At 60.8% G+C, this 27,931-nt stretch overlaps 2 protein-coding genes across 2 annotated transcripts in view; one reads left to right on the top strand and one right to left on the bottom strand.

Annotated features, from left to right (window-relative positions):
- The window catches only part of Evc (Ellis van Creveld protein), a 30,578-nt gene extending 15,091 nt beyond the window's left edge, over window positions 1-15,487 (top strand). Inside the window, exons 9-21 of the mRNA XM_013023899.1 lie at window positions 1,469-1,685; window positions 2,185-2,333; window positions 3,196-3,294; window positions 4,216-4,428; window positions 5,046-5,155; window positions 6,384-6,594; window positions 7,554-7,760; window positions 10,684-10,828; window positions 12,500-12,611; window positions 13,139-13,265; window positions 14,281-14,374; window positions 14,704-14,815; window positions 15,159-15,487. Coding sequence (XP_012879353.1) covers window positions 1,469-1,685; window positions 2,185-2,333; window positions 3,196-3,294; window positions 4,216-4,428; window positions 5,046-5,155; window positions 6,384-6,594; window positions 7,554-7,760; window positions 10,684-10,828; window positions 12,500-12,611; window positions 13,139-13,265; window positions 14,281-14,374; window positions 14,704-14,815; window positions 15,159-15,240 — 1,878 coding nt within the window. The 3' untranslated portion in view covers window positions 15,241-15,487. The remainder of the gene's footprint in view (window positions 1-1,468; window positions 1,686-2,184; window positions 2,334-3,195; window positions 3,295-4,215; window positions 4,429-5,045; window positions 5,156-6,383; window positions 6,595-7,553; window positions 7,761-10,683; window positions 10,829-12,499; window positions 12,612-13,138; window positions 13,266-14,280; window positions 14,375-14,703; window positions 14,816-15,158) is intronic.
- A 2,188-nt stretch (window positions 15,488-17,675) lies between these two features.
- Window positions 17,676-27,931, bottom strand: part of Crmp1 (collapsin response mediator protein 1) — a 20,809-nt gene continuing 10,553 nt past the window's right edge. Inside the window, exons 5-11 of the mRNA XM_013023898.1 lie at window positions 26,164-26,284; window positions 24,494-24,650; window positions 23,885-24,026; window positions 22,938-23,108; window positions 20,785-20,964; window positions 19,117-19,282; window positions 17,676-17,798 (exon numbers count right to left, since the gene is read on the bottom strand). Coding sequence (XP_012879352.1) covers window positions 17,707-17,798; window positions 19,117-19,282; window positions 20,785-20,964; window positions 22,938-23,108; window positions 23,885-24,026; window positions 24,494-24,650; window positions 26,164-26,284 — 1,029 coding nt within the window. The 3' untranslated portion in view covers window positions 17,676-17,706. The remainder of the gene's footprint in view (window positions 17,799-19,116; window positions 19,283-20,784; window positions 20,965-22,937; window positions 23,109-23,884; window positions 24,027-24,493; window positions 24,651-26,163; window positions 26,285-27,931) is intronic.

Raw genomic sequence — 27,931 nt, 5'->3', positions numbered from 1 at the left:
GCTCAGCTGCAGGGAGGCCCATGGCTGGGCCAGCAACTGCGGTGCAGCCCAGGGCTGCTTCAAGGGCTCTGGAGATTGGACCTTGAGACAGGAGCTTAGGGGCAGTGGGGCACAGAGGCCCAGGGACACCAGGAACCAGGACTTGGGGGCAAAGCCCAGGAGGGGCTAGGGGTGACAGAGCCCTGTGGGACAAAGTCCCTACATCAGCCGTGCGGACAAGGGGCCAGCAGGACGGGGACAGCAGGAGTGGCAGTGGCCTGGGACAGAGACGGCCGGGGGGGGTGCAGGACCCCCACACACAAGTGGCATTCAGATAATCCCCAAGGAGCTTTGCACTCCACGGCGTCGGGACCTGTGCCGCCTCCGGTCAGCGTGCCCCGCGGCCTCTCGCCCCCACCACCCCCATGAGGTCGGGAGGCCATGGAGACAGGAGGTCTCCACTCCCAGTGGAGGTACCACTGGTTTCAGTACTGGGGGATTTAAACTGGAGGCCTTGCGTTTGCTAGGCAGGTGCTCTACCACTTGAGTCATGACTCTAGCTCCTTTTTGCTGGTCCTGGGGCTTGAACTCCACCTGGGTACTGTCCCTGTGTGTCTTTTGCTCAAGGTGAATGTAATAACACTTGAGCCGCAGCATCACTTCTGGCTTTTCGTTTCTTTTTGAGTAGTTTATTGGAGATAAGAGTCTCACAGAGTTTCCTGCCCAGGCTGGCTTCAAACTGTGATCCTCAGATCTCAGCCTCCTAAGTAGCTAGGATTACAGGGGTGAGCCACCAGTGCCCCACTCTCCAGCTTCTTTTCCTTTTGTTTTTGAGGTAGAATTCTGTGTTTTACCCAGAGCAGCCTGTGCTGTGACCTCCTGGGGGGCAGGGGCCTTCTTCGTGTCACTGGGGATGCAGGACCTGGCCTTGGGGCTTCCCTAGTGTTCGGGATAGCAGGTGTGTGCAGCCATTAGTTGAAATGACGTCTGTGAACTTTTACGCTCACCTCCTGAGTAGCTAGGATTACAGACTTGAGCCACCACGCCCAGCCTGGGAGTCAATACTCATCCCAGTCTCACCCTTGGGAAAAAATCTCTGACATCCCAGGCCTTGGGTTCTCTGGGATGGGAAGACAAGGCTGCTACGACCACGGTTGCTCTTGTGTGTTTTCCAGGACTGTGGCGGCCTGGGGGAGGGAGATGGAGGAAGGGGCAAGCACCTCTGGGTCACGTGCTTCCTGGGCTCCTGTCCCTAAGAGCAGCCTTCTAGGGAGCTCACAGGGGTGCCGAGCACACGGGCTACACGGTCCCGCGGGGAGGGGAGGGGGAGAGCGGTGTTTCTTGTTTCTGACCAGCTGGATAACAGGCACGGAGGCTCAGGGGCTCCTGGGCTGCGCTCCGAGTGTGGTGCGTGGTGTTGGAGCCCAGGGTCTCCCTGAGCCACATGGTCTGTTGATGACCCCAGGCCGTGGTTCTGTCTTTCCCTCAGGACATTCTGGAGAGAACGATGGGGCGGGCATACATGGCAAAAATGATGGAGTTCCTGAGGCTGCAGGTCCAGGAGGAGACTAGATGCCGCCTGGCCGCCATCTCCCGCGGCCTGGAGCTGCTGACCGCCCAGGGGAAGCTGTCTGCGGGGCAGAAGGAGGAGCTGCTGGCTCAGCAGCACAAGGCCTTCTGGGAGGAGGCCGAGCGCTTCAGCAGGGGTGAGCTCGCCCTCCCTGGGCCACAGGCAGAGAGGCGGGGCGGGGGGGGGGGAGGAGGAGAGGACCACAGGTGACATGGCGTCACAGGCCAGGACACGGGGTCTTGAGTAGCCAGCCTTCTGCAGGCCAGGATCCCCCAGGGAGCCAGGCTCGCCCGGAATTCCGAGGGGACAGTCCCTGCAGTGCCTAGCCATGAGCCCCAGCCCCGCGCCCTGCCCACGTGACACGGCCCTGCCCAGCTGTAGGGCGGTCAAGGGAGAGGCAGGGTCGTCGTGGACAGGGGAGCCACACGTGTTCTCGAGTGAGTTCACACCTGTCCCGGGCCCACCCCAAAGGGGGCGAGGCTCCAGTCTGAGAAGGCCCCGTGGCGGGAGCTGGAGAGGAGACAGGCCGCTGGCCGTCCGCTGCCCGCGCCAGCGCCGGCTTCCTCGACGGGGCACGGCCAGCGCCGTCGGGTCTGCTAGAGTCGCCTGTGCCCTTTGGCTCTTTCCAATCCCAGAGTTCATCCAGCGAGGCAAAGACCTGGCCCAGGCGGCCCAGGCTCGGCAGGCAGAGGAGACAGCAAGACTCACGCAGGTCCAGGAGGACGAACAGAGAAGCTTCCTGGCCAGTGCCCAGCCGACCGCAGACCCAAAGGCGTTCCTCAAGGTGACTGGGTGCCTACTCCACCCCAGGCCTCAGCCCCGGCCATGGGTGCCGTCAAAACTGACTCCCACCTTCCCATTGCAGCTGAGGTCCCCACCCAAGCCCGCTTGCCTCTTCTGGGAGCCAGTGCTGACTGGACTTCTGAGGCGGGGAAATCCTAGAGCATGGCGGAGTGCTACGGCCCCAGGGAGAGTCATGCGGGGGGGGGGGGGGACATGTCCCTGGTGTCAGGGACAGACCAGCCCTCAGCTCACGCCCAGCGCCCAGCCCTTCAAAGAGTTCCTGCAGTTCAGGGAGGAGGTGCAGCCAGCAAGTGTCGTGGGCCTTTAGTGGGAGAACAGGCCCCCTGTGGGTGTGGATGCCTTGCCAGCGCCTGGGGTCTATTCCTGGCTTCTTTGGGTGCAATGTCCAAAGTCAGGATGCAGTCCTAGGTGTGTCCCAAAGCCTGGCACTGGTCCTCTTGGCTCTTTGCGGTCTAGCGCCCCTAGTGGAAGGTCGTAGAGTGGCAACCCTGCAGTGGTGGGAGGCCAGAGCATCGTGGAGGGTCTGGGTACGCTCAGGTCCCTGGTCCACTCTCTGGCCCGCGGTGACCCTGCTGCCCCTCAGCTGGGTCTTCCCAGGCGTGGGTGGGGTCTACAGCCATCTAAGTCAGCGTTGGAGGACGGTGTCGGGGCCAGGACAGGGATGCCAAGGGTGGCTGGTGGGCCTGTGTGTAACAAAGAAAACCACCTGCCCTGCCGCCAGCTCCTGGCGGGACGGTTCTGTGCCTGTCTCCTCGAGTACAGGCTAGGGTGGCATCCGCACCCGTGAGCAGCAGGGGGGAGGGGGCTGCGTCTCTCCTGAACCGGTGTCTGTTCCACCGCAGGCGTTTCACGAGGTCCTGGAGAGGCAGCGGCTGAGGCTCAGCGACCTGCAGGAGGAAGAGGACATCAGGGCCACGGAGGCCATGACTGAGCTCTGCCAGGTACGGGCCCCCGCTGGGTGTCCGGAGGCAGGCCTGGCCCCCTGCACCACATCTTAGCTGCAGGTCGCTTCTGTCCGTGTGGAAACTGTCAGATTGGTGTATCCTGTGCTCTTCCAGCCTTACAGATAGCTCGGGGCAGGGGGGCAGGGGAGCACGCCCGGCCTCCCAGGGCCAGAGCCACTGGAGTGCGGGTGGTGAGCAGGCCACAGTCCTGCCTGTGGCCATGTGCAGAGCTGCGCGAAAGGGAGAGATGGGGACACACAGCACCTTCTGGCACGGGTTACTTTTAAGGTGAGGCTCCCTTGGTCCCTGGGCCATGCTGGCTGGGTCTTCCCGTGCCGCTGAGGGAGGCAGGTGCACCGCGCACTGCTGCGGGGCTTCTCCCACAGCTGGGTGACAGGCCTGCACCATTGCATACAGCCCTCGGGTGAGACAGAATCTAGTGAACGTTTTTCTTTTTGGCCTGGGCTGGCCTTCAAACACGATCCTCCTAATCTCTGCCTCCCAAGTAACTAGGATTACAGGTTTGTGCCACCTCGCTCATCCATTTTTCATAATTTAAAGCAGCACATTTTAAGCAAGGGCCTGGGGTGAGGATGCAGGCAACACGATGTTGGGACAGGAGAATAGCAGGGCAGAGCCAGGAGGGCCTGAAGCCCCACCGGGTAATCCCACCAGGATGGGTGTGTTTGCACACGTGTGTGCAGTGCCAGCATGTGCACCTGTGTCTCCATGTGTGTCTGTGTGCATGCTTTGTATCTGTATGTGTGCGCAGGTCAGTGTGTGCTAGCTCACCTGTGTGTGCGCACCTTGTCACTGGAGAGGCCCGTCCCGGAGTCTCCTGTGGGGAAAGGGCAGCGGGAAGTCCAGGCCGTGCAGGATGGGCGGTGACGGGAAGAAGCCACGTGGCTCTCGCTGCAGGAGCTGTACCACGGCACCATGCAGGTCTTCGGGCGGTTTGTGGACGCGCTGTTCCTGCAGACCCTCCCGGAGGTGAGCGGCCTCCCCCGGGCGGAGTGCGAGGCGCTCCAGCAGCAGGTGCGGGAGCAGGCGGCGCGGCAGCTGGGGCAGTCGGACCGACTCCGCCGCCGGCAGTGGGACGTCCTGCGGGGCCTCCTGGAGCAGGACCGGCAGGTGGGGCACCTCGGGCTGGCCGGGGCCGGGGTGCTGGGAATCTGGGGGGAACCACGGGCCCCGTGGAGTGTTGAGATCCCCAGTGCCTCTCCTGGACACCTCCCCCACGTGGTCACTGTCCCATGGAGAGCCTGGGCCGGGGCGCAGAGGCGGGGCCAGGACAGCAGTCCAGTGCACCTCACCCTGAGTCAGGAGAGGCCTCAGAATGGCTGAGGCAACATCTGTCCTGGTGATACAGGACCGCGGGGAGGGGGCCCCACGGGGAGCAGAAGAGATTGTAACAGAAACAGTTTTTGTTTGCCAGTCCTGGGGCTTGAACTCAAGGCCTGGCTCTGTCCTTGAACCTCTCTGTGCTCAAGGCTAGTGTCTACCATTTGAGCCACAGCACCACTTCCAGTTTTTTCTGTGAATGTGGTACTGAGGAATCGAACCCAGGGCTTCATGCATGCTAGGTGAGCACTCTACCATCAAGCCACATTCCCAGCCCCAGGGAGAAGGTCTCTTCACCAAGAAGGAAAAATGGCACTCACAGAGCAGGCTGCGCATGTGCCTGCGTCCCTCTCCCACTGCAGCCTAAGCATGCGTCCACGGCCCTCCGTCCCTCTGTCCCGGAGCAGGTGTGGCTGGAGGAGTGCGCGCTGTCCACCGCGCTGCAGGCCCAGCTGCAGGCCCATCACGAGAGCACCATCCACGAGGTCCTCCGGCGGCTGGGCGGCCTCTCCCAAGAGTGAGTACCACATCCCAGGGAGGAGCTCCACCCCGTGCGGTGCTCACACTCACCAGCCCGGTGTCCTCAGGAGGTGCCCGGTCCTGCCTCCCTGCGGACCTCACCTACTACAGTTCATCCGTTCTCTCCTGTATAAAATGGAGCTGATGACACCGACTCAGTGGACTTGTGTTTCTGGGAAATGTGTGTATGCACACGTGTGTGCATGTTTATGTGTGGGTGTACGCATGTGTGTATGCATTTGTATGTGTGTGCATGCCTGTTCACATGCCAGTCCTTGGGCTTGAACTTAGGACCTGGGCACTGTCCATTAACATTTTTGCTTAAGGTTGATGCTCTACTACTTGAGCCACAGCTCCACTTTCAGGTTTTTGCTGGTTAATCGAGAAGAGTCTCATAGACTTTCCTGCCCAGGCTGGCTTTGATTCACAATCCTTAGATGTCAGTCTCCTCAGGCATGAGGCATTAGCACTGGGCTCCTCTGTTCAGCTCTGTGTGTCAGTTATTATGTGCCGAGTTCTACAACTTTCATTCTTTTGCAGTGTTTCGTTATCTGGTGAAATTCCTCATCTTTTCATTTAACTCCTTGAACATGTACACGTATGATCTTAAAAGATTTTGATTATTCCAGTCCCTGGTACCTTGTGGCTATTTTTTCGTTGCCTCTTTTTTCACTTTACTGTTGGTGATGTCCTTTTATCTGTCTGTGTGTCTGGCTGTTTTTATTGACTGTGCGGGATGCCACTGATGAAGAGTTGTAGCAATAGTGTACAACTTTGACGGATGTGGTCCTCCAGTCAGAGTTTATTTTGCTTCAAGCAGGAATGTCAGGTTGTGATTAACTCCAGCCACTTGTGAGTGATTTGGGGAGGGCCGACTCCTTATTGCTAGGCCGGAGCCTTAGCCAGCTCTCCCCATCTCGGTATTCTGACTACACAGCGCTGTGCAGCCCTCAGCCTTAAGCAAACCGTTTATGTGATAAAACCAGGCGTGGTCCCCTCTGGTTGAGCAGGGTTTCTCTGCATCACTCACTGCGATGGAAACTCAGGAAGAGCTGGCAGTTCTAGTTGGGGATGTATTTTTCTGCAAGTTACACCTGCAGTTCACGTGGCTGCCCACTGCAGGCGCTGCGTCTGTGCATCTGAACTTGGGCGGGTGTAGCGGGGTGTCACCCAGGCTCTTTGGGGGTGTCTTCCTAGCTCAGTGCAGCACTGACCCCTCCCCCCAGGTCTACACAGAGCATCCTGCAGAGCCACGAGCTGCTGCTGCACTCTGCCCTCCGGCGGCTGGCTCTCCGCAGCTGCGCAGTCGCCACCCTGACGCAGATGAGGCTGTCCGGGAAGAAGAGGCTCCTCCAGGAGCTGCGGGAGCAGCTGGCCCTGGAGCAGGGCCTGTCCCAGTGTCTAGACGAGCAGCAGTGGCAGCTGCTCAAAGCCCTGGTAAGGGGTCCACCCACCTGTCCCGGCAGGAGTGCCCGCCCACAGCGGCCAAGGTGCTCACAGCCTGGTCCGGCTCTGCGGGGCTGTGCGGCCTGTCGGGCTGCGGTGCAAACCAGGCTGTGCTCAGGGCCATCTGGCTTTGCGCTAATGAGCTCTTCAAAGGCCCCCGTCTCCAAGCAGTCACAGGGGAAAGTCCCGGGGCTTCAGTGTGTGGATTACGGGGAGACACGACATAGCCCATAACAAATGGGGACCACAGCAGCCCCCATGGGGGTGCACTGTGTAGAAGGGTGTCAGTCTGGTGTAGCTGACATACTAAGAAGCGTGACAGGAAATGGAAGGCAAGCTATCGGGACACGGCAGAAAGGCCCTGCTTTCTCTGATGGCTTCACAGGGGAGGTGAGAGGTCGAGTGGGATTTGAACCCATGTAGTCTGGGCCCGTGTCTCATACATGGAGCCCAGGGCCAGGGGAGCAGCGGTGGCTTCTCACACCCCTGGGGAGACCCGGCTTGCAGTCTCCTAGCTTTGCCCAGGACACTGCCCAAGCTCTCCAGCTCCGCCTCCCCTCGCCTTCTACCCTGGGGCCTGTGTCGCTGCCACAGCTTCTGCCGTGTCCCCGGACGGCTCCCAGGTACAGAGCTGACCTTGACATCTGGCTCCGCTGTGAGACCTTCAGAAAGTTACTCAAATGCTCTGAGCCTTCATGACCTCATTGATGCTGGGCTTCAAGCCTCGTAGGCCCCACTTTGTGAGCACAGGTGGCACTAAGCACACAGTAGGTGCTTAAGACATGTACTCGGGAGGGGGGCGAACAACAGACACCTCAGCTCCTCCCCTGCAGCAGTGCTTCTGTTGCCAGACATGCCCAGAGGCCCCGTGCTCCCCCCCTTTGCCCTCCCCCCCCCAGCCTGGGCTGGCCAGAGCCGCCCTCACTGGGCAGCGTGGCCTTCCCCTGCAGGAGGCCCGTGTGCTGGAGGAGGCCACCAGACTGGAGGACGAGGCCCAGCAGACCCGGCTGCGGCTCCAGCAGCAGCTGCTGACCGAGGCGCAGGAGGCCGGGCAGCTCCTGCAGCAGCACATGCAGCGGGCCATTGGGCAGGCACTGCTGACGCATGCGCGGAACGTGGCCAGCAGGAGTCGGGCCAGGGCCAGGGCCGACTGCAAGGTATGTGCACGGACGTGTCCTCCGGGGTGGGAGGGCGGAGGGAGGCAGGGACGGATCACCTGGTCCCCAGAGCCGGTGGGGCCCTTCAGGGCCCGTGAGACGGACTCGCCGTGGGTGTCCCAGCCGGCCGCCAGCCTCCGTGGGTCAGCCCTCAGCACACGTGCACACCTCCTGTCGGCTGGTGATTCATCACTGTGGTGATGTGGCAGGGCGTTGTGTCCGGGGTCACCTGCCCCCTCACAGCCCCTGTGGGAGCGCCTCCCTCCACCCACTGCACAGATGGGTAAACCGAGCCTTCTGATGCCTGGAGCCAGGTCTTCTGTGCAGCACCCACTGGGGCAGTGCCCAGCCCTAGGGCGGTGAGGCCCACCCCACCCATGACACAACTGGAGGAGCAGCCCACGAGGCTGGCACACACGGCTGCCTTACAGTCCTGTGGCCAGCAGGCAGCCTGGCGCTCGGGGCCTTTCAGTGCATCTTTGCCTTTAAGTAAACTGAGTCACCTTGCTCATCTGCACAGCTGAGGCAGGGCACAAGCCTCCTCCTAAATGTCTGACATGTATCTCGGGCCACGCAGTCCCAGGGCCGAGCCTGGCTGGTGACTTGGGAAGGTCTCCTCTGTTCTAGAAATCCCCCGATGTAAATGCTCACAGATAGAAGTCATACCAGAGAGAAGCCCCATGGGTGTAGGCAGTGTAGGAAGGCCTCCGTGGCCTCCACTGACCTCTGGTGACCTTCAAAGGCAGGACAAACGCACACATAGAGACACCTAGAAGGGACAGGTGTGTGTGGGAAAGCCTTTGCTCAGCCAGACCACCTTGCATCATGAAAGAACTCACGCTGGACTGAACAGCTACGGATGCAAGCAATGTGACCAGGGGGTAGGCCATCTGTCTAGCAATCAGAGACCCTGAACTCCAGCTCCATTACTATTCAAAAGGGTAAAACCTATGGACTATATATTTCTAATTTTTACCCTGATTTTTTTTTTTTTTGTGGATTCACTTCCAGTTTTCTGGTGGTTCACTAGAGATAAGTCTCATGGATGTTCCTGCCCTGGCTGGCTTTGAACCACAATCCTCAGATCTCAGCCTCCTGAGTAGCTAGGATGACAGGTATGAGCCACCAGCACCTGACTCCATGAAAGAAATCTTAAAGCTTGGTGGACCGTGCTGAGAGTCAGCCTTTGTGGGAAGCTGAGGCAGATGGTTACTGCCCATAACTTGACAATCAGCAAGAGTCTGTTTCAAGCAATAGCTCAATAACTGAATCAAAGTGCAAAATGATGCTCATTGCATGAAGGATGATGTAGTACACCTCTGACGCTTTGAGCAGGGGTTGGACATGAATGTTCTCCAGCCACCATATTGTGGCCTCTTATCATGTGGCCTGGACACCACATGTGAGTGTGGACAGGTGGGCAGCGTGGTGCCCGCATGCAGCCAGCCAGGAGTCCAGAGGGAGGGAAGAGCAGGAGGAAGAAGGCCTAACACCGGACATTTGCTGAGATACAAGATGGGCTGTAGGAAAGATGGGAGCCCCATAGCAATGTTTTGGGGGGGTGTCTCCCAGTACTGGAGATAGAACTCAAGAGGCTTGCACTCCTACTTAGCTTTTTTGCCCAAGGCTGGTGCTCTACCACATGAGCCACAGCTCCACCTCTGAATTTTTGCAGGTTAGCTAGAGGTAAGAGTCTCTCAGAGTTTTCTGCCTGGACTGGCTTTGATCTGTGATCCTCAGAGTTTAGCCCCAAGTAGCTAGGATTACAGGCAGGTACCAGTTGCCCAGCACAAATGTATTAATTGATGAGACACCACACCAGCCAATCAGAAACAGGGTGCCGCCAAGGCTGTGGTCAAGGAAGAGGGCCGTGCCGTGGACACACCCACTTCGGCCACGGACTGCTCTGAGGAAGGACTTCCTGTCCCTGGCAGGGCAAAGGGGAGCTGCTGGCGGGAGTGTGGGTGGAATCTGGACCCCTCCCTGAGGCCAGGGAGAGAGGATCTGCTGAGCTGGCCGAGACCCGCAGGCCGGGAGCGGCGCTGCGGGCCTGAGGACGCACAGCAGCGGTCCTGCAGCTCGGCCGGTTCTTCAGCTCCCAGCGTGGGATACGGAGAGGCCCAGACCGAGGCCTCCGCTGGCCCGTCACCTGTGCAGGGGCGCGGCCGCCCTCGTCCTGACCCCGCGTCACCTGTGCAGGGGCGCAGCCGCCCTCGCCCTGACCCTGCGTCACGTGGGCAGGGGGCAGCCGGCCTCGTCTTGACCCCGTGTCACGTGGGCGGGGGCGCAGCCGGCCTCGTCTTGACCCCGTGTCACGTGGGCAGGGGCGCGGCCGCCCTCGTCCTGACCACGTGGGCGGGGGCACAGCCGCCCACGTCCTGACCCCGTGTCACGTGGGCAGGGGCGCAGCCGCCCTCTCCCTGACCCTGCGTCACGTGGGCAGGGGGCAGCCGGCCTCGTCTTGACCCCGTGTCACGTGGGCGGGGGCGCGGCCGCCCTCGTCCTGACCCCGTGTCACGTGGGCAGGGGGCACAGCCACCCTCGCCCTGACCCTGCGTCACGTGGGCAGGGGGCAGCCGGCCTCGTCTTGACCCCGTGTCACGTGGGCGGGGGCGCAGCCGGCCTCGTCTTGACCCCGTGTCACGTGGGCAGGGGGCACAGCCACCCTCGCCCTGACCCCGCGTCACGTGGGCGGGGGCGCGGCGGCCCTCGTCCTGACCCCGTGTCACGTGGGCGGGGGCACAGCAGCCCTCGTCCTGATCGTGTCACGTGGGCGGGGGCGCAGCCGCCCTCCTCCTGACCCCGCGTCACGTGGGCAGGGGGCAGCCGCCCTCGCCCCGACCCCGACCCCGCGTCACGTGGGCGGGGCGCGGCGGCGCCTCACCTGGCGGGTGACTCACTGGACTCCGGTCGCCCTCCGCAGAGCGCGCTGGCCGAGGCGGTGGCGGAGAGCGTCTACGTGACCGGCGCCGGCATCGGCCGCCTGGTGCAGGCGCACGAGCAGCGGATCCGGAGGGTCGTGCGGGACCACGAGGAGGGCGTGCTGCAGCGCCTCAAGACCCTGCAAGGTACTGCGCCTGCGCAGAGCGGGGGGGGGGGGGTGCGCCTGCGCAGAGCCATGCGCCTGCGCAGAGCCGGGGTCCTGCTGTGGGGGTTCGGTGTGCCTGCGCAGAGCCAAGTTCCAGCCGCAGGCATCAATGCGCATGTGCAGGTGGGCTCACCTTGGAGAACCTAGTTTGCGTGTTTATTCACCCGCCCCTCCAGGCCAGAAGCGTTTTCTCCAAGGCACGTACCAGACCACACGCACACAGCACGACGGGACTCAGGGGAGACCAGCAGCAGGCAGACGGGGGAGGGTCAGGAAAGGTCATCATCTGAGACCAGGGCCAGCAGGCGACCGCCTGACCCCAGGACAGGCAGCCAGTGCCCTGGGGAGGGGAGCACGCATGCCCGTGTCCTCGTTCTTGTGCACGTTCACACCTATGTTCACAGCCACGGCTACACACACCCACTAACACAGCCACGGCTACACACACCCATGACCAAACACAGCCTTGTCTACACACACCCACGAACACAGCCATGACTACACACACCCACGAACACAGCCACGGCTACACACACCCATGACCACAGCCACGGCTACACACACCCACTAACACAGCCACGGCTACACACACCCATGACCAAACACAGCCTTGTCTACACACACCCACGAACACAGCCATGACTACACACACCCACGAACACAGCCACGGCTACACACACCCATGACCACAGCCACGTCTACACACACCCACGACCAAACACAGCCACGGCTACACACACCCACGAACACAGCCACGGCTACACACACCCATGACCAAACACAGCCTTGTCTACACACAGCCACGACACCACACACCCACGAACACAGCCACGGCTACACACACCCATGACCAAACACAGCCTTGTCTACACACACCCACGAACACAGCCACGTCCACACACCCACGAACACAGCCACGGCTACACACACCCATGACCACAGCCACGTCTACACACACCCACAACCAAACACAGCCACGGCTACACACACCCACGACCAAACACAGACATGGCTACACACACCCACGACCACAGCCACGGCTACACACACCCACGAACACAGCCACGGCTACACATACCCAACGAACACAGCCACGGCTACGCACACCCATGACCACAGCCACATCTACACACACCCACAACCAAACACAGCCACGGCTACACACACCCACGACCACAGCCACAGCTACACACACCCACGACCAAACACAGCCACGGCTACACACATCCATGACCAAACACAGCCACGGCTACACACACCCATGACCACAGCCACGGCTACACACACCCACGACCAAACACAGCCACGGCTACACACACCCATGAACACAGCCTTGTCTACTCACACCCATGACCACACTCACACCCATGCCCACATCCACCTCCACGCCCATGTACACCCACATCCACGTTCACAGCCATGTCCATGTCCACACCGGTGCCCTATCCACACCCATGCCCACATCCACACCCATGCACTGGCCGCACCCATGCCCATGGCCATGCCAGCGCTTGCAGCTCTCCGTGCCCTGCATCTCTGTGTGGGCCCCCTTCCTCCCAGGCCATGTGTCTTGGGGAGGCCCGGGTCCCCCTGCCGCCTGCACGGTGTCCCCGCCCCGCCCCGGGCTGACCTGCGTCTCGGGTCCACGCAGGTGCGCGGCTGGACGGTTACGAGCTGCGGAAGAAGCAGGATGCGGGCTCGCCCCAGGCGGGGCACTGTGGGGCAGGCGATGCCCCTGAGGTCTCCCAGACTGTGCAGCAGAGGTGAGCCTGCCCGCCGGGGACCTTCCGGGAGCCGATCCTGAACGCTGGGCGGGAGGTGGGCAGGGGCAGAGGTGGAGACGGGGTGGATGGGTTTGGATGGTCTATCTGCTGAGCACTACAGTGGCTAGGGAAGGGAAAGCGAGTAAGAGAGGGAGAGGACAGAGCCCAGGGACAGCACCCAGGGCTTGAGTTCAAGCCCAGTGCGTGCACACACATACACACACACACCATACGATACCACTGTGTGCGCAAACACTTTGCTGCTGAGTCTCCACATAGCCCCACTTCTCAGCCTCCCCCTCCCCCACTTCCCTGCCCCATGGACGGTTCGCTGAGCTCCCCCGCCCGCCATGTTTCAGGGTGGGGCAGCCTCCGGCCGGGGCTCGGCTGTGCCCTGTGCACGCGCGGCTGCGGTACCCGGCCGGTGTGGCCACAGCCCTCCCAGCGTCCAGCGTGTCCCACCACCACCCCCCTCCACCCGGCAAGCCCAGGCCCTGGGCCCCAGCCGTCCCCTCCCCTCCCTCCAGGATGCTGAGGCGGCAGAAGGCGTTCCTGGCCCAGTTCACAGTGTCCCCGCACAGCCGCCTGGACGCGCAGAGGCGCAAGGCCAGCGCCCTGGACCTTCTGGAAGCCCAGCTGGAGACCCAGCTGCAGGTGCCGCCGTAGCCTAGCCGGGTGGAAACAGGGCGTACTCATGTTCACGGCCCCCTGGAGGGGCCCTGTGTGCCTCCCCGACCCCCAGCCCTGCACTCCTGTCCCTGCGCTCCCCTGTCCCCAGCTCCTCGGGCTGCGTGTCCGTTGATGCCGTAGCAGCTGCGCCCTTCCCAGAGGCCTGGGGTGTCAGGCTGGCGCCGCTCCCCCCCCCCTCACTGGTGGGATCGAGCCTGGCACCTCACCCGCAGCACACAGGAGACTCGGATCTCCTCTGTGTGAGAGCGGACGATGTGGCCAGGGACGGTAGCGCAGGTGTGTAATCCCAGCCATTCAGAAGGTAGAGGATCCCTGTTCAAGACTAGCCTGGGCGAAGTCAGGGTGAGACTGGGTCTGAAAAACAAGCCATGGAGCAAAAGGGCTGGGGTGTGGGTCGGTTCACAGAGCGCTTGCCTAGCAGGCTCCCAAAGCCCTGAGCTCAACCCCTGGCCCTGAGAAAGCCGAACTATGGCTCTAATACAGAGTGGCTTCCCCAGAACAAAAGATGACTCCAGAATGGAGTTGTGAGAGAGCAGGGTGTTATCTTTCACCTTTGACCCTGTGGGGGTGACACCACACTGGTGGCCTTTGGCACTCCCTGTCTGCAGGTTGATTGCAGACAAGTTGCTGAACTGACCAGCAACCAATGGGAAGTTACAGGTGGGGAAACTGAGGCTTGTAGAGCTGACATTCTGCCCTCCCCCCATCCCACAGAAGGAAGTGTGGGACTCCAGGCCTGTCTGGATAGACTAATAAACGGCAGCCATGTGTTCAGCCCTGTGGAAGCGGGAGGGCCCTGGTCTGAGCCGGGTGGCAAGTCTCCTGCCTGTTTCTCATGTGTAGACAGGGCTGTTGGCCAGTGAGGGGACCCCGGTTCCCCAGCAGCTGCTTTCCCCTGTGCCTCCTGACAGCGTCCATGGAGCCCTGGAGGGGCTCACGGGATGCGAACCCGCAGCCGATCCTGTCGTTCACTCACCAGGAAGCAGAGCAGATCTTCACCTCCGAGCTGGCGGCCTTGGCCCGCGTGCCCCTGGCTGAGCACAGGCCGCTCAACAGTAAGCGCGGGGCGCCAGGTGAGTCTCGGCCCGGGGGCCGCAGCGGGAGGCGCTCTGCACGGAGCGCCACAGGTTCGAACCCCAGGCCCACTTCTAATGAGCTGTGTGGCCTTAGGGGTTGTCCTGAGCCTCTCTGGGCTGCCCTGCTCTGCCCTTTGGGGAGGTGGGCAGGCTCAGGCAGGACGCCCTGGCCCCGGCTCCGCAGCTCTCACCCCAGTGAGACGGGCAGTGTGTCCTCCTCCTCTGCCAGTGGCCCTGTCATGCACAGGGGCCCCCACTGGCAGAAGGGAATGATGGGGGACAGGGGCCTCAACTCAGCCATACCTGCACCTGCCTGTCTTCCCCAGAGAAGCCGGTGAGGACCAAAAGGAGGAAGACCCCGCCCCAGGAGAGAGGGGACCCGGGGCCGCCCAGCGATGGAGGCCCCGCCTTGGGGGACCGCGCCTCAGCTTCACTCAGGTACTCGGACACCCCCCAACTCCTGCCCCGCACCGTGCCCGCCTGGGCAGGAGATGGACTCCCGCACCACCAGCAACTTGCAGGCTGGATGGGCGGTGCACCGCGCGGTCTCCGGAGGGGCCGCGTGGCTGTCCCGGTCTGAGTCATCAGTAACCCGAGGGTTATTGGCTGTGGCCTCCTCGCTGGGGGCCGGCGGGTCCTCGGTGCCCCCCGCCCCCTCCCAGCAGAGGGACATGCGCGTTGGCTTCATGACCTTGTTCTGGTGTCCTGTGGCTGCCGGGTCACCCCACGGCCTCCACGGCCCAGCTCTAACCCCTGCCTTTCTTTCTTCTGTCTTATGCAGCACAAGGCCGGGTCCACAAGAAGGCGAAGTAGGGGCCAGGGAGGACGCAGGGAAGTTGCTGAAGAAGAGAAGCAACCTGTAGCTCAAGGCCCGGGCTGCGCCTATCTGCGGTGCACAGCGCCCCTTGTGGCGGCCTGCGAAGCTGCTCCTGGAGGCAGCAGGTGGTGCCCGGGACTGGGAACAGCCAGCTGCTAGGGACCAGTGCTGTTTCCCCAGGTCTCGTCCCTCCTCCTGAGTGTCCCTTCCCTGGCCCACCCGTGCCCCTGCTGCCAGACCTCGCTGTCCCAAGCTGGAGGTCTCTGGGAACAGCCCTGAGCCCTCTGCTCCTCGCTCCCAGCGGGGACGTGGGGTCTCCCCTCGCAGGTCCTCCCCCACCTCCCATGCCCTGGCACCCATGTCACAGTGCTCCCAGCACGGCCGGCCTGCCAGACCCCATTGGGTGACCTCAGTCCTCTCCCCAGGGGACTTGGGGACACAACACCCAGCCTTTGAGTGTCCCTGGGGACCGGAGCCTTTCCTGATGGAGGATGCAAACATCTAGAAGCTTCCACAGCAGCCCCATGCGGCCCAGCCAAGGCAGGCTTTCCCTGCAGGGGCCCACACCAGGGCCCTCGGCCCCAGCACTGTCACGAGGGAGATGCGTGGCTGGTGTGGGATGTAAAACCGCCCACAACGAGATGGGAGTATCTTTTGCATCAGACCCAATAGAGCCAGGGGACAGGGACGGGGAGACCGCGTGAGAGCCGTGCGTGGTAGACTGGCACCTCGGAGCTCAGGGTGTGTGGCGGTGTGGACACCTCACCAGCTACACCGTGCGCTCCCTGTGGCTCAGGGACTAGGTTCAAAGGGCACATGGTTCCGTGACCCCTGAAGGCCCCTGGAACCCACCCGTGATCTGGGATGACAGATCACCACACACTCCTGAATAAACCCATTACTTTGGAGTCACCTCGTGTGGTCCTAGGCTACTCTGTGCATCACAAGGCACTCTGCTTTGCTCAGCACTGTTGCTCCATCGTGCCCAAGGCCATGTCTCTGCCGTTACCCAGTGCCCATCAGGGGCATCTTCCACGGGCATCTTCCACAGACCGCAGTGAACCTGTGCCCTTCCCAGGCAAAGCCAGAAGCCCAATGCAACGTCAAGTGGACGCTGCCAGCATTCTCACAAAACCTCCTTGTGGGCCTGCAGGGCTGTGTTCCAGGGCTGTGTCCCAGGGCTGGCCCTCAGCGCCCTCTGTGGGCCACTTGGAGCATTTCACATGTCTGTGGCCTCCCATGGAAGTCCGGCTTTATACAGAACTCTGGGAACGTGGCCTGTGCAGAGGTCCCTGCGTGGTGGCCTGTGCGGAGGTCCCTGCATGGTGGCCTGAGCCCTCTGTGGGTGGCAGGTGTGGTATAAATGTACAGCGTGTCCTCTCCCCCTCCCCCCAGCCACCAGGATTGGCCAGGTCACCCAATACTAGCCTCTCTCCCCAAAACCCACTGGCACCCCCCTTCATCTTGCCCCCTGTGGGTCTCTGAGTCTGGCCTTGACCTTCCTGGGCTCAGGAGCCTGCCTCTGGTCTTCTGGCCGGGTTGTCGCAGGCTGGGGAAGCGTTTGGCCCTCCCGATGAAAGCACAGTCAGGTGAGCGGGCAGTTTCTTTCTTTTATTTTTTCACAAGCTTTTGAGTTCAGAAATAAGAGCCACAAACAAATCAGTCATTAAGTAAAAATGGGGTGATTACAAAGGCGAACTGTACAAAACGTTAAAAACCTGGCTGTCCTCCTGGGAAGGGCCAGGGCTCCAGTGGCCTGCAGCAGCCGTCACCCCACCGTCCACAGCCCTAAGTGGGGATGGAAGGAGACCCCCTTTCTGTGTGGGTCTAGGACACACACACACACAACACGGGAAAGACATCATGGCCAAGTTTCTAGTGCCACAGAGCCCAGGTGTCTGACCCAGGACGCAGATGGCGGCCGTCTGCGGCCCCGTCCAGGGCCTCCCTGCCCTCCTGAGTACTCCCAGCTGGCGGTGGGGAGGGGTGCGGTGGAGGGGGCCTCTTTCTAGTGAAGATGGGGTGGGGCGGGCGGGGTAACATGGGACTGCTAGTGTGGAAACGGTCCCCAGGGGCTGGAGGTCTTGGCATCGTGTCTCGGCCGTGGGCAGTGTCCTCGGACGCGCGCGGACTCACACACATAACTTAGGGGCATGCATCTCGTACTCTATAACACCTACGGTGCCAAGGAACCACCGCTCAGAGGATCATGGAGCCACTGGAGGCAGAGGTGAGGGGACAGGAAGGACGGTGTGAAACCCGTGGTTCACAGGGGAATGGAGACACCATGCTCTGAGGTGGAGTTGGCGTGAGCACACACAACGGGCAAAGGACTTCCAAGCAAACACACCACACTAGTACCACTTCTTCCTAAGCAGAAAAGGAGGAGGCATCATTCAACCCCCCTCCCCCATCAGGACCAACTAAAACCGTGGCTTTCAAAAACACAGGAAAAAGGAATGGACATTATTCCCAGAATCCTTCACTCTTAGTGCATCCGTTCAACCCGTGGTCAACCGAGGCTGGTGATGTTGGAGCGGCCACCAGGGGGCGCCACGATGCGATGGCCGGTACGCCTAGGGTTGTTGTCATCTATCTGGGCACCTGGAGGAGAAGATGCTGCTGCTCATTTGAGGATGTGGTGCCGGCACCATCCTCCAACGCCCTCAACGCATCTTCCTCACCATGGTTCCTGGGTTCACCCAGGAAGCCTGCCTGCCCCCCAGGACCCCCACTTTCCAGTGTCCCTCAGCCCACGGGGTCCGCTTCCTGCAGCTTTGTGCATAACTTGACGTTCTCTGTGTGTGTGTGTGTGCACGCACCTGCACACCAGTCCTGCTTGAACTGGGGGCCTGAGTGCTGTCTCTGAGCTTCTTTTGCTCAAAGCTAGTGCTCAACCAGTTGGGCCACACACAGAGCCACTTCTGACTTTTTGCAGGCTAATCGGAGATAAGAAAAGGTCTCACAGACTTTTCCTGCTCATGATGGCTTTGAACTGTGATCCTCAGATCCCAGACTCTTGACTAAGTAGGATTACAGCCATGAGCCACCAGTGCCCAGCCCGCTCTTCGGTGGTAAGTACCCTAACCCGAGTCCCATCTGCAAACTCCTGAGTGGCCAGACTGCTCCCCACTCCCCACCCCACCTCTGGTAGCTCTTCTCAGCACAGAACCCCGACTGCTCCATTGGCAGAGAACCCACAGTTCAAACCAATGAACACATCCTGGCTCTCTGTGCCTTTCCCCACACCACCCAGGACGTCACCTTTCCCAACGGCAACTGGGAGCGGTGTGACCTGCTGGCCACCACTGGCCCAGTGCCTTACCGTGTATGGGCTCAGGACAAGTTTCACCTTATTTAAAATCATGGCATTTTGAGGCTGTGACAGCCTAGACTCTGCCCTGTGGCTCACAAAGCCCAACTATTCACCATCTATCTGTCCCTCAAGAACATCTGTCCTGCTCTAAGGGTGCATGCCTGCCCTCAGGTGGCCATCTGAGGCATTGCAGGCATGAGACTCGAGCCTTACGGGGTTTTGGCTGACACCAAATTTCATGGGTCCTTCCTTGGCTTCCAGTCTAGGGCAATAACCCCACAGTACACAGGTGGGGGAGGCTAAATCAAAATCCATATGACAGAAGTGCTTCGGCCACCAGGGCCTCCGCAGATGACCCGGAAGCATGTTTGCCAGCAAATGGCAGTGGTCCCTGCCTGGTGCTCAGGTCCAGCTCAGCTTCAGGGACACAGGGGCAAACGTGTCCCTACGCATGCAAGCTGGGGCGCAGACCTGCAAGCCGCCGTTAGGAATCAACACGCAGGACTCTGTACTGTGACCCCCGACACGTAGCTGGAACAGGCTCCCTGGGGCCCCTCACCCCGCCTTCCTCCGGCCTGAGCGGGGCCTGGGGCGCCTCCCGCCTACCTGATAAGCTGAAGTTGGACTGGTGGAGGTTCCTGATGGGCGGGGGCTGGTGTTTGGAAGGCGAGGATTTGGCAGAAGGGGCGGGCGTTGCGTATTTGGGTGTAGCTGGCACCTCGTACACAGGACCGTCATACATGCCCCTGGAAACCCCGTGCAATCCAGAAACCTAGACAGAGGGAGGAAGGGGATGATCCATGCTGTGTGTGTGTGTGTGCACACGCGTGTGCATGGGTGTGCTTCCCAGCAAAGCTACAGATAAGGGGGTGTGGAGGTCTCCTGCACACATGGGAGCATGCAATCCACACACAAGACCTATCAAACACACAAACCACTCCTGCACACACTCATAATATATGCACTGATACATGCACGCGTGCATGTGCACACACACAGCTTCTTGAAGGACCCAAATCCAGTCCCTAGTTCAGCGGCTGCACAGGAGCACTGTCCTCTTCTCCACATTCTCGCAGAGGACACAGACTTTGGGGTCGTGGAGGTGCGGGGGAGGAACGCTGCCTGGGCCTGCAGGCAGAGGCCTCAGGACATAGCAGGGCGTCCCGGGGCCGACCTGGGGGTGGAGCAGGGCCTGGGCCTCTCCTCTCACCAGGCAGGGGCTCCCCCAGCAAAAGGGGCAGAGAAGCGGAGACCTCAGGACGCCGCCCGGGCTGGAGCGCAGGCTCCGCCAGGCCGAGGGGGTCAGGCCGGTGCGGTGTCTGTCATCTGCGCTCTCCTCAGCGCCAGGCTCCAGAACCCAGCACCTCTGCCCAGCGTTCCCCTTCTTCCTGTGCACAGCCTGCTTCCCCCCCCCCCCCCGTGTCCTCACCACCCACCACCCTGCTTCCGGCTTTCGGCCAAACCCCTTCCCTTGCCCCCAAGCTCAAGCTGGCCCAAGGTAGATCTGGCCAGCCTCTCCCTGCCGGGCCTGCTCGCTGGGGGAGGGGGGGGTCGGCTCTGCTCCTCACAGCCTGAGCCCCACACGAGCCAGCGTCAGGCCTGGGCCAGCTGACCCAATGAAGCCTGCCCAGGGGGGCCGGTGCCTCTTGGTGGGCAGGGCCCCCTCAAGTCCCACCCCACCCCTACCGCACCTCAGCCCAGGCCTGTGCCCCGTTCCCACCCGAGATGGGAGGCTTTGTGCCCCACTCGGTGTCTGACCTGGAGCTGCTGGCCAGGCAGGGGTCTGGATGCATCTGCATCGGTGGTGTGAACAGCGTGAACACACACAATGGACACACGCAGCCAGGCCTGTGCCCGCCTCTGCCAGGACCTTCTGAGCCAGGACGGCCATCTCAGAGCAGAAGACAGGGCGGAGCGGGGCCAGGAGCTGGGCAGGCGCCCGTCTACCAGAGGACCGGGGCCAGGGCACCGTCTAGCCCGCCGGCTGGGCCTGAGGGGCCCCGAGCAGGTGTGGCCAAGTCCACCCCGGCTCTGAGCGGGAGGAGACCCCGTGCCCTGGCGTGGGGCAGAGGGGCTCCAGCCAGCCCAGGGTGGCTCGCTGACCACCCTCACAGCCCTCCCGTGCCCACTGCCATCCAGGTCCCGCAGCCAGCAGCCCGCAGGCCTGTCCTGACACATCTGACCTCTTGGCCAATGAAGAACGGGGGGGGGGCAGGCAGCTGGGCAGACCCCGAGTGTCCAAGAAAGGGCGCGGGATCCCGCGGCCCCACTCACCTTGTTCCTGATCTTGACGCGCTGGTAAAGGAACTCGGGGAAAGGCTTGCGCGGGATGAAGCGGCCGGCGCCCTTGCTGACGCTCACGTTCCCGTCCTCGAAGACGACCTTGCCCTGGCTGATGACGGCCAGCGGCGAGCCGTGGCACTCCATGCCCTCGAAGATGTTGTACTCCACGGCCTGCGGGCCACGAACCCGGCTTTACTCCACTCAACCCTCGCTCTCCCCGGCACCCGCCACGCTGCGCGCAGCAGGCACGTGCCTGTGCTTGGCCCGAGTAGGTGCTGGGTTTTCTCCTCTGAAAGCTTCCTTTTAAGGACTGGGTAGTATTCCACTGAGTGTTGTAAGGAGCGCCTGTCTCCCTGCGGGCCATCTCCACGCTACACATGCTACTGCTGTCCCCCAGTACCACCACCCAACGCTGCGGGTGCTTGATTTACGAGTCCCACCACACTGCCCAACTTCTGCCGAAGACAGGCTGCCTTCGCAAGTCTACAGCGGTCACCTTACCACCCCAGCCGGCCACACTCGCTCTGACCTGGCTGTGGCTAGGCACCATTTGCTTTTCTGGGGGACAGTGACCCAAAATGAGAGTCAGATGGCACGAGGACTTAACAATTGACTTACAGGAATGCGGAGCTGAGAGCTCATTGGTACTGAAGTGCCTAGTGCACAGGCGATTACAGATGATAGTGATACGCAATACGCAATTGCGTGCACGCTTCACGTAGTAATCAGATCACATAACATCATTTGGTCAAGCCCCTAACATACAGGGATTGGTTTTTACTTTTGTGCCGGCACTGGGGCTTGTGCTCAGGGTCCTGGGCTCTCACTTGGCTTTTGTGCTCATGGCTGGTGCTCCACCACTGGAATCACACCTCCACTTCTGGCTTTTTGCTGGTTAATTGGAGTTAAGAGTCTCCTACATTTGGACAACTTCAAATATTGATCCTCAGATCTCAGCCTCCTGAGTAGCTAGGGTTACAGATGTGAGCCACTAGTGTCCTGCTGGGAATTAAAATTTTCTGTGTTTGGATTTCCTTTGGTATGTACTTATCTACACTATACATGGGCAAAACTCAGTGTGGTAAATCCACAAGTGAGTCGAGACTGGCTGTACTGCTCTGGGCATCAGCCACAAGAACAGTGTGTCAGCTGGGACATTTCTGTGTCTTCTCTCCTCTTTTTGGGGGAACAGCTTTCTAAGGTCAAAGGCCGGGTCAGAGGTCATGGCCTTCCTCAAAGCACTGCAGGACACCAAAGAACTATTTTCCCAGACGTTCAGACCAGTTGCCTCCCGGGCAGAAGGGAGGAGAGCTATGCCGTCCCTATGCTCTCCAGCAGGGGGCAGTGTCCTGGGTTACTGCTGATGCCAACATGAGGAACAACAGGGCACAAAGGCACAGTCATGGCTGCCAGTCTCATACAAAGATGCTCCCCAGCCCCCTGCAGTGCCCACAGCGCCTGCCACCCCAGCCACTCAGGAAGCTGGCGTCTGAGGACCACGATTCAAATCCAACCCAGGCAGACGCATCTCCAATGAACCACCAAAGAGCCCGAAGTGGAGCTGTGGCTCAACTGGCCAAGCACCGGCCTTGAGCAAAAAAGCTAAGGGTCAGCACTCAAGCCCTGATTTCAAACCCCAGTATGGACCGTGGACACACACAGACACAGAGACACAGACACACACACCAAACTCCCGGTGAACCCCATCCAGTGTGGCAGTTACAGCAGGCTCTCCGGGGAGCGTCAGGTGGCTAGGAAGGAAGGCGTGCGGCACGGGAGTGGCTGGTGAGCTGCCCAGAGCCCTTCACATCTCTGTGTCACAGACGCCTGCCTCAGGCCAGACTGCAGCGGCAGAAACCCACCAGCCATTTTTAACCACAAGCCTCTAAAATGCTGGCGAAGATGCCGAGACCAGAACCACGAAGGCTGCTGAGACTGCTTCAGGAGGAGAGGCGTGAGGGAGAGCACGGAGGGGCGAGCGTGCCCAGGACACGTCGTACGTACGCACGTCCGTATGCACACACCGTGGAGGTGTGCCATGACCCCTGCCTGCCCCAGGTAACTACAGAGGCTAACAGCAGGAGAGACAGAAAGACACCACGAAGCAACCGGGAAGAAAGCTGCGCGTGCAACTCCGGACTCACCGACTTGTGACTCTTGGCCGTTATGGTCTTCACCCTGTCAGGGTCCCAGATGACCACGTCGGCGTCGGAGCCTACCGCAATCCGGCCTTTCCTTGGGTACAGGTTAAAGATCTTGGCTGCGTTGGTGCTGGTGACGGCTACAAACTGGTTCTCATCCATTTTGCCTGTGGCCTGAGGACAAAGCCGGAGTTTGAGAGGGCACCAGGGCCAGAGCGGGCTGGGGAGAGGCAGTGGTGGCGGAGGGGCGGGAGGGTTCTGTGCATCCTCCCCTCTCCTGGCTGCACAGGGTAAAGGAACCGCAGGCTGGTGATGTTGGCACAAGCCAGGCCACCAAGGTTCACGGGCCCAAGCTTCACAGGAAGGAAAACCTCCAGCTTAAGCCAGGTGCTGGTGGCTCATGCCTGTAATCCCAGCTACTCAGGAAGCTGAGATCTGAGGATCATGGTTCAAAGCCAACGTGGACAGGAAAGTCTGTGAAACTCCAATAAACCACCAAAAAAAACCCAAAACACCACCACCAACAACAAACCTCGAAGAGGCGCTGTGGCTCAAGTGGTAGGGTATTAGCCTTGAGCAAAAGAAGCCCAGGGACAGCGCTCAGGCCCTAAGTCCAAGCCCCTCCCCACAAAAATCCCTCCAGCTTGAGGTCAGCCGTCATAATAATGTCGAGTTCTCCATCTACCTCACACCTCAGCTGCGACACGCTCACACACACGTGTACACACACATGCGTGCACACACAGCCATCTCCACAGGAAGTAAAACACGGTTCCCAGAGAATGAAGAGCCCAGCACACCGAGGCCCGTGGCGCACGCTGTGCGCCTGAGAATCCACCTCCGCCGCCACTGACGAAGACTGAAGAGTCCCGAGTGCAAAATCCACTGGCCATGATGGGCCAGGCGGGATGTTTCTAGAATATTCTAGAAAAGAGGCAGGACCAACTCACCACGGCCTTGTCCCAGACGACAGTCATCCGCTCCTCCACGCCGTTGACGCCCTCGGGGATCAGGGTGAAGTTGTCCTTGCCCACGGCCTTCTGGGCAGTGCTGTAGGGACAGTGGCCGCTGCCTGTGACCTGCAGGTCTCCACTGAAAGGGGCAAAGACAAGGCGGGCTCAGTGCTGAGGACAGAGAATGCACACCGGGACTTCAGCCAGCAGCCCGGGCGGGGCTGTGTGCCCAGCATGGGGCGGCTTGGAAGCTGGACTCCCCTGGCTCAGGAACCTGCTCTTGACCGCAGGGTCCAGCCGGGCACTGGCTTCCCAGAACCCCCTCTCGGGGAAAGCCTTCGTCCCTCCGCCTGGCCACTGGGAGCAAGGGACTGAAGCGGCCAGCGCCTGCTCCTGGGATGGTTTCCCATGCCCAGCTCACACCGGACACCTTCTGCCCTCTGCAGACCACTAGGGGCGCTGAGAAGGAGCCATGAGAAGCTGAAGGGGACAGGCCGGGGTGTGCAGCCAGGATTGGGTCCCAGCTTTTCACCCCCAATCCTGCGTGTGCCAGCCCACCTCCAGCCTCATCGTCCCCCCCCCCACTCCCCGTCCTATGGCGCTCACCAGGCCAGCAGGGAGGTCAGGTGATCCGGTGTGGTGGGGTCTGGGCTCAGAGGAGGGGAGGTGATGAACGCCGCAGCCTTGGCCCAGTTCTTGCTCCAGTAGTGGGTGCCGTCCGTCCCCAGGCTGGCCGCGATGGGCTCCCCCAAAACGAGGGGCCCTGGGGAGACAAAGGGCCAGCATGCTTAGCCAGCTGCAGGCAGGACTTTGCTCTGGTGGCTACTGCTTCACTGTGGTGTGCCCACCACATGTGGCTGGAGTAGCCACATGACAGCACGGACCTGTCCTGACTGCACCTCCCTTAACAGCACTGACCCTGTCCTGACTCCACCCCATGACAGCACTGATCCTGTCCTGACTCTACCCCATGACAGCACTGACCCTGTCCTGACTCCACCCCATGACAGCACTGACCTGTCCAGACTCCACCCCCATGTGACAGCACTGACCCTGTCCTGACTCCACCCCCATGTGACAGCACTGACCCTGTCCTGACTCCACCCCCATGTGACAGCACTGACCCTGTCCTGACTCCACCCCCATGTGACAGCACTGACCCTGTCCTGACTCCACCCCCATGACAGCACTGATCTGTCCTGACTCCACCCCATGACAGCACTGACCTGTCCTGACTCCACCCCATGACAGCACTGACCTGTCCTGACTCCACCCCCACGTGACAGCACTGACCCTGTCCTGACCCCACCCCATGACAGCACTGACCTGTCCTGACTCCACCCCCATGACAGCACTGACCCTGTCCTGACTCCACCCCCATGACAGCACTGACCCTGTCCTGACTCCACCCCCATGACAGCACTGACCCTGTCCTGACTCCACCCCCATGTGACAGCACTGACCCTGTCCTGACTCCACCCCCATGACAGCACTGACCCTGTCCTGACTCCACCCCCATGTGACAGCCCTGACCTGTCCTGACTCCACCCCCATGACAGCATTGACCTGTCCTGACTCCACCCCATGACAGCACTGACCCTGTCCTGACTCCACCCCCATGACAGCACTGATCTGTCCTGACTCCACCCCATGACAGCACTGACCCTGTCCTGACTCCACCCCCATGACAGCATTGACCTGTCCTGACTCCACCCCATGACAGCACTGACCCTGTCCTGACTCCACCCCCATGACAGCATTGATCCTGTCCTGACTCCACCCCATGACAGCACTGACCTGTCCTGACTCCACCCCCATGTGACAGCACTGACCTGTCCTGACTCCACCCCATGACAGCACTGACTTGTCCTGACTCCACCCCCATGTGACAGCACTGACCTGTCCTGACTCCACCCCCCCGTGACAGCACTGACCCTGTCCTGACTCCACCCCCATGTGACAGCACTGGGGCTGGCGCTGCTCATAGGCCATCAGCCTGGGTTGAAACCTGAGAGAGGCTCCCAAGCCCACAGAGCTCCTCAGACCACACAGCCTCTGCCAAGGCCTCCAGAAAGCCGAGGCTGGGGGCTGCACGACAGTGCCTCCCTGGCCTCCAACCCAGAACTGACCCTGCGTGGCACTCTGACCCACGCCACCTGCTCTCCAGCCTGCCAGGCACCGGCCCTAGCCCCTCCCACGCCTCCGCACTGAGTGGACACCCATGACCCTAGCCTTTAACCCGAGCGGTTAGAGGCTGGAGCCCAGGGCACGCATACCCTTCTTCCTGGCCAGGGCAATGATGTCCGCCGCACTCTTGCTCATGACCTTGGTGATGTACACAGGGCAGTTGATGCGGCCTGCGATGGTGATCGCCCGGAACACGGCCTCAGCCTCCAGCTGGGGACACAGGAGACGCCAGGTCACAGGGCACACACAGGGAGGGAAGCCCCACACTCTGAGGCTCCCCTGAACCGCAAACTTCCCTTAACTAAATGTGCTCCAAAGGGAAATCTACCATAAAGAAGGGAAGTACTGTAAATCTACACTTTAAAAGATAAGCCAGGCACCAGTGGTTACACCTGCCACCCTAGCTACTCAGGAAGCTGAGATCTGAGGATCGAGGTTCAAAGCCAGCCCAGGATGGAAGTCCATGAGACTCTTACTATCTGCAGTTAGCCACCAAAAAGCCAGAAGTGGAGCTGTGTTTTTGTAGAGCACCTTGAGCAAAAAAGCTAAGGGCTCAGGCCCTGAGTTCAAGCCCTAGGACCACACAAAAAGAAAAAGTAAATGAATCTGATTAAAGGGCTAGGAGACAGAAATATTCTGCTAGAACATTCCACTGGCCCCCGTGGACAGACTAGGCAGAATACAGGTGGAAGGCTTGTAGGACAGGTGGTCCAGATGTACAAACACCTGCCACACACACACAGCCTGGCGAGCCGCACTCACCACCTGAGCAGCCTGCTGCCTCCCCTCCGCCCTCCACCAGCCAGGACCCCTGAGGACAGGGGATTTTGTTGAGCAGACATTCTGGAGTGGTCCTACTGCCTGAGTCTGACACCAGGTGACAGGGCCCGCGTCCTGGGTCACACAGCATGCTCCCAGCTGACAGACTGACTCCCCACATGGCACAGCACCCCTATCTGGGGTCCAGTGACAGCCGGGCACCAGCCCAGGCCACGGGTCCATGAGGCTCAATGACTTGTTGGGAAGGAAAGACAGTCGTCAACTGGAGGGACAGTGGCTATGGCGTTCATCCTGTTCTACGTCCAGCCAGCCTTCCTTCCTTCCTCTGCCCAATACCCTCCCCCCAAAACACACACAGACGCTCCAGGGCTGCCATCCATGTTGAATCTGTAAGCACAGCGGCAGGGCTGGTGGGCCCCGGGAGGGGCGGGGCTCTCTCCCATCGCCCATGCCCAGACTCCTCGGTGCCAAGGCTTGCCTGGCTTGGACACTAGTGTGCACAGGCCTTCCTTGATGTGAGCTTCCTGAACCTTCCACACCCCTGACTCACGGCCACTAGGGCTGCTGGGAAAGGAGTGGTGGCAGGACTGGGGTGGGACACTGTTCCACGTGGTAGTGTGCACACTACACAATCCTGGGGTGCTGTGTGTATCGGGGTGCATACTACACAATCCTGGGACAATGTGTGCATCGGGGTGCACACTACACAATCCTGGGCAATGTGTGTATCGGGGTGCACACCACACAGTCCTGGGACAATGTGTGCATCGGGGTGCACACTACAGAATCCTGGGGCGATGTGTGCATCGGGGTGCACACCACACAGTCCTGGGGTGCTGTGTGTATTGGGATGCACACTACACAATCCTGGGGCGATGTGTGCATCGGGGTGCACACTACACAATCCTGGGGCAATGTGTGTATCGGGGTGCACACTACACAGTCCTGGGACAATGTGTGTATCGGGGTGTATACTACACAATCCTGGGACAATGTGTGCATCGGGGTGCACACCACACAGTCCTGGGGTGCTGTGTGTATTGGGGCAAACTACATATTCCTGGGTGCAGTGTGTAT

The sequence above is a fragment of the Dipodomys ordii genome, unplaced genomic scaffold (assembly GCF_000151885.1).
Source record: "Dipodomys ordii isolate 6190 unplaced genomic scaffold, Dord_2.0 Scaffold71, whole genome shotgun sequence".
NCBI lineage: Eukaryota > Metazoa > Chordata > Mammalia > Rodentia > Heteromyidae > Dipodomys > Dipodomys ordii.
The sequence above is the reverse complement of the archived record's forward strand: the minus strand, read 5'-3'. Positions and strand labels throughout refer to the sequence as shown.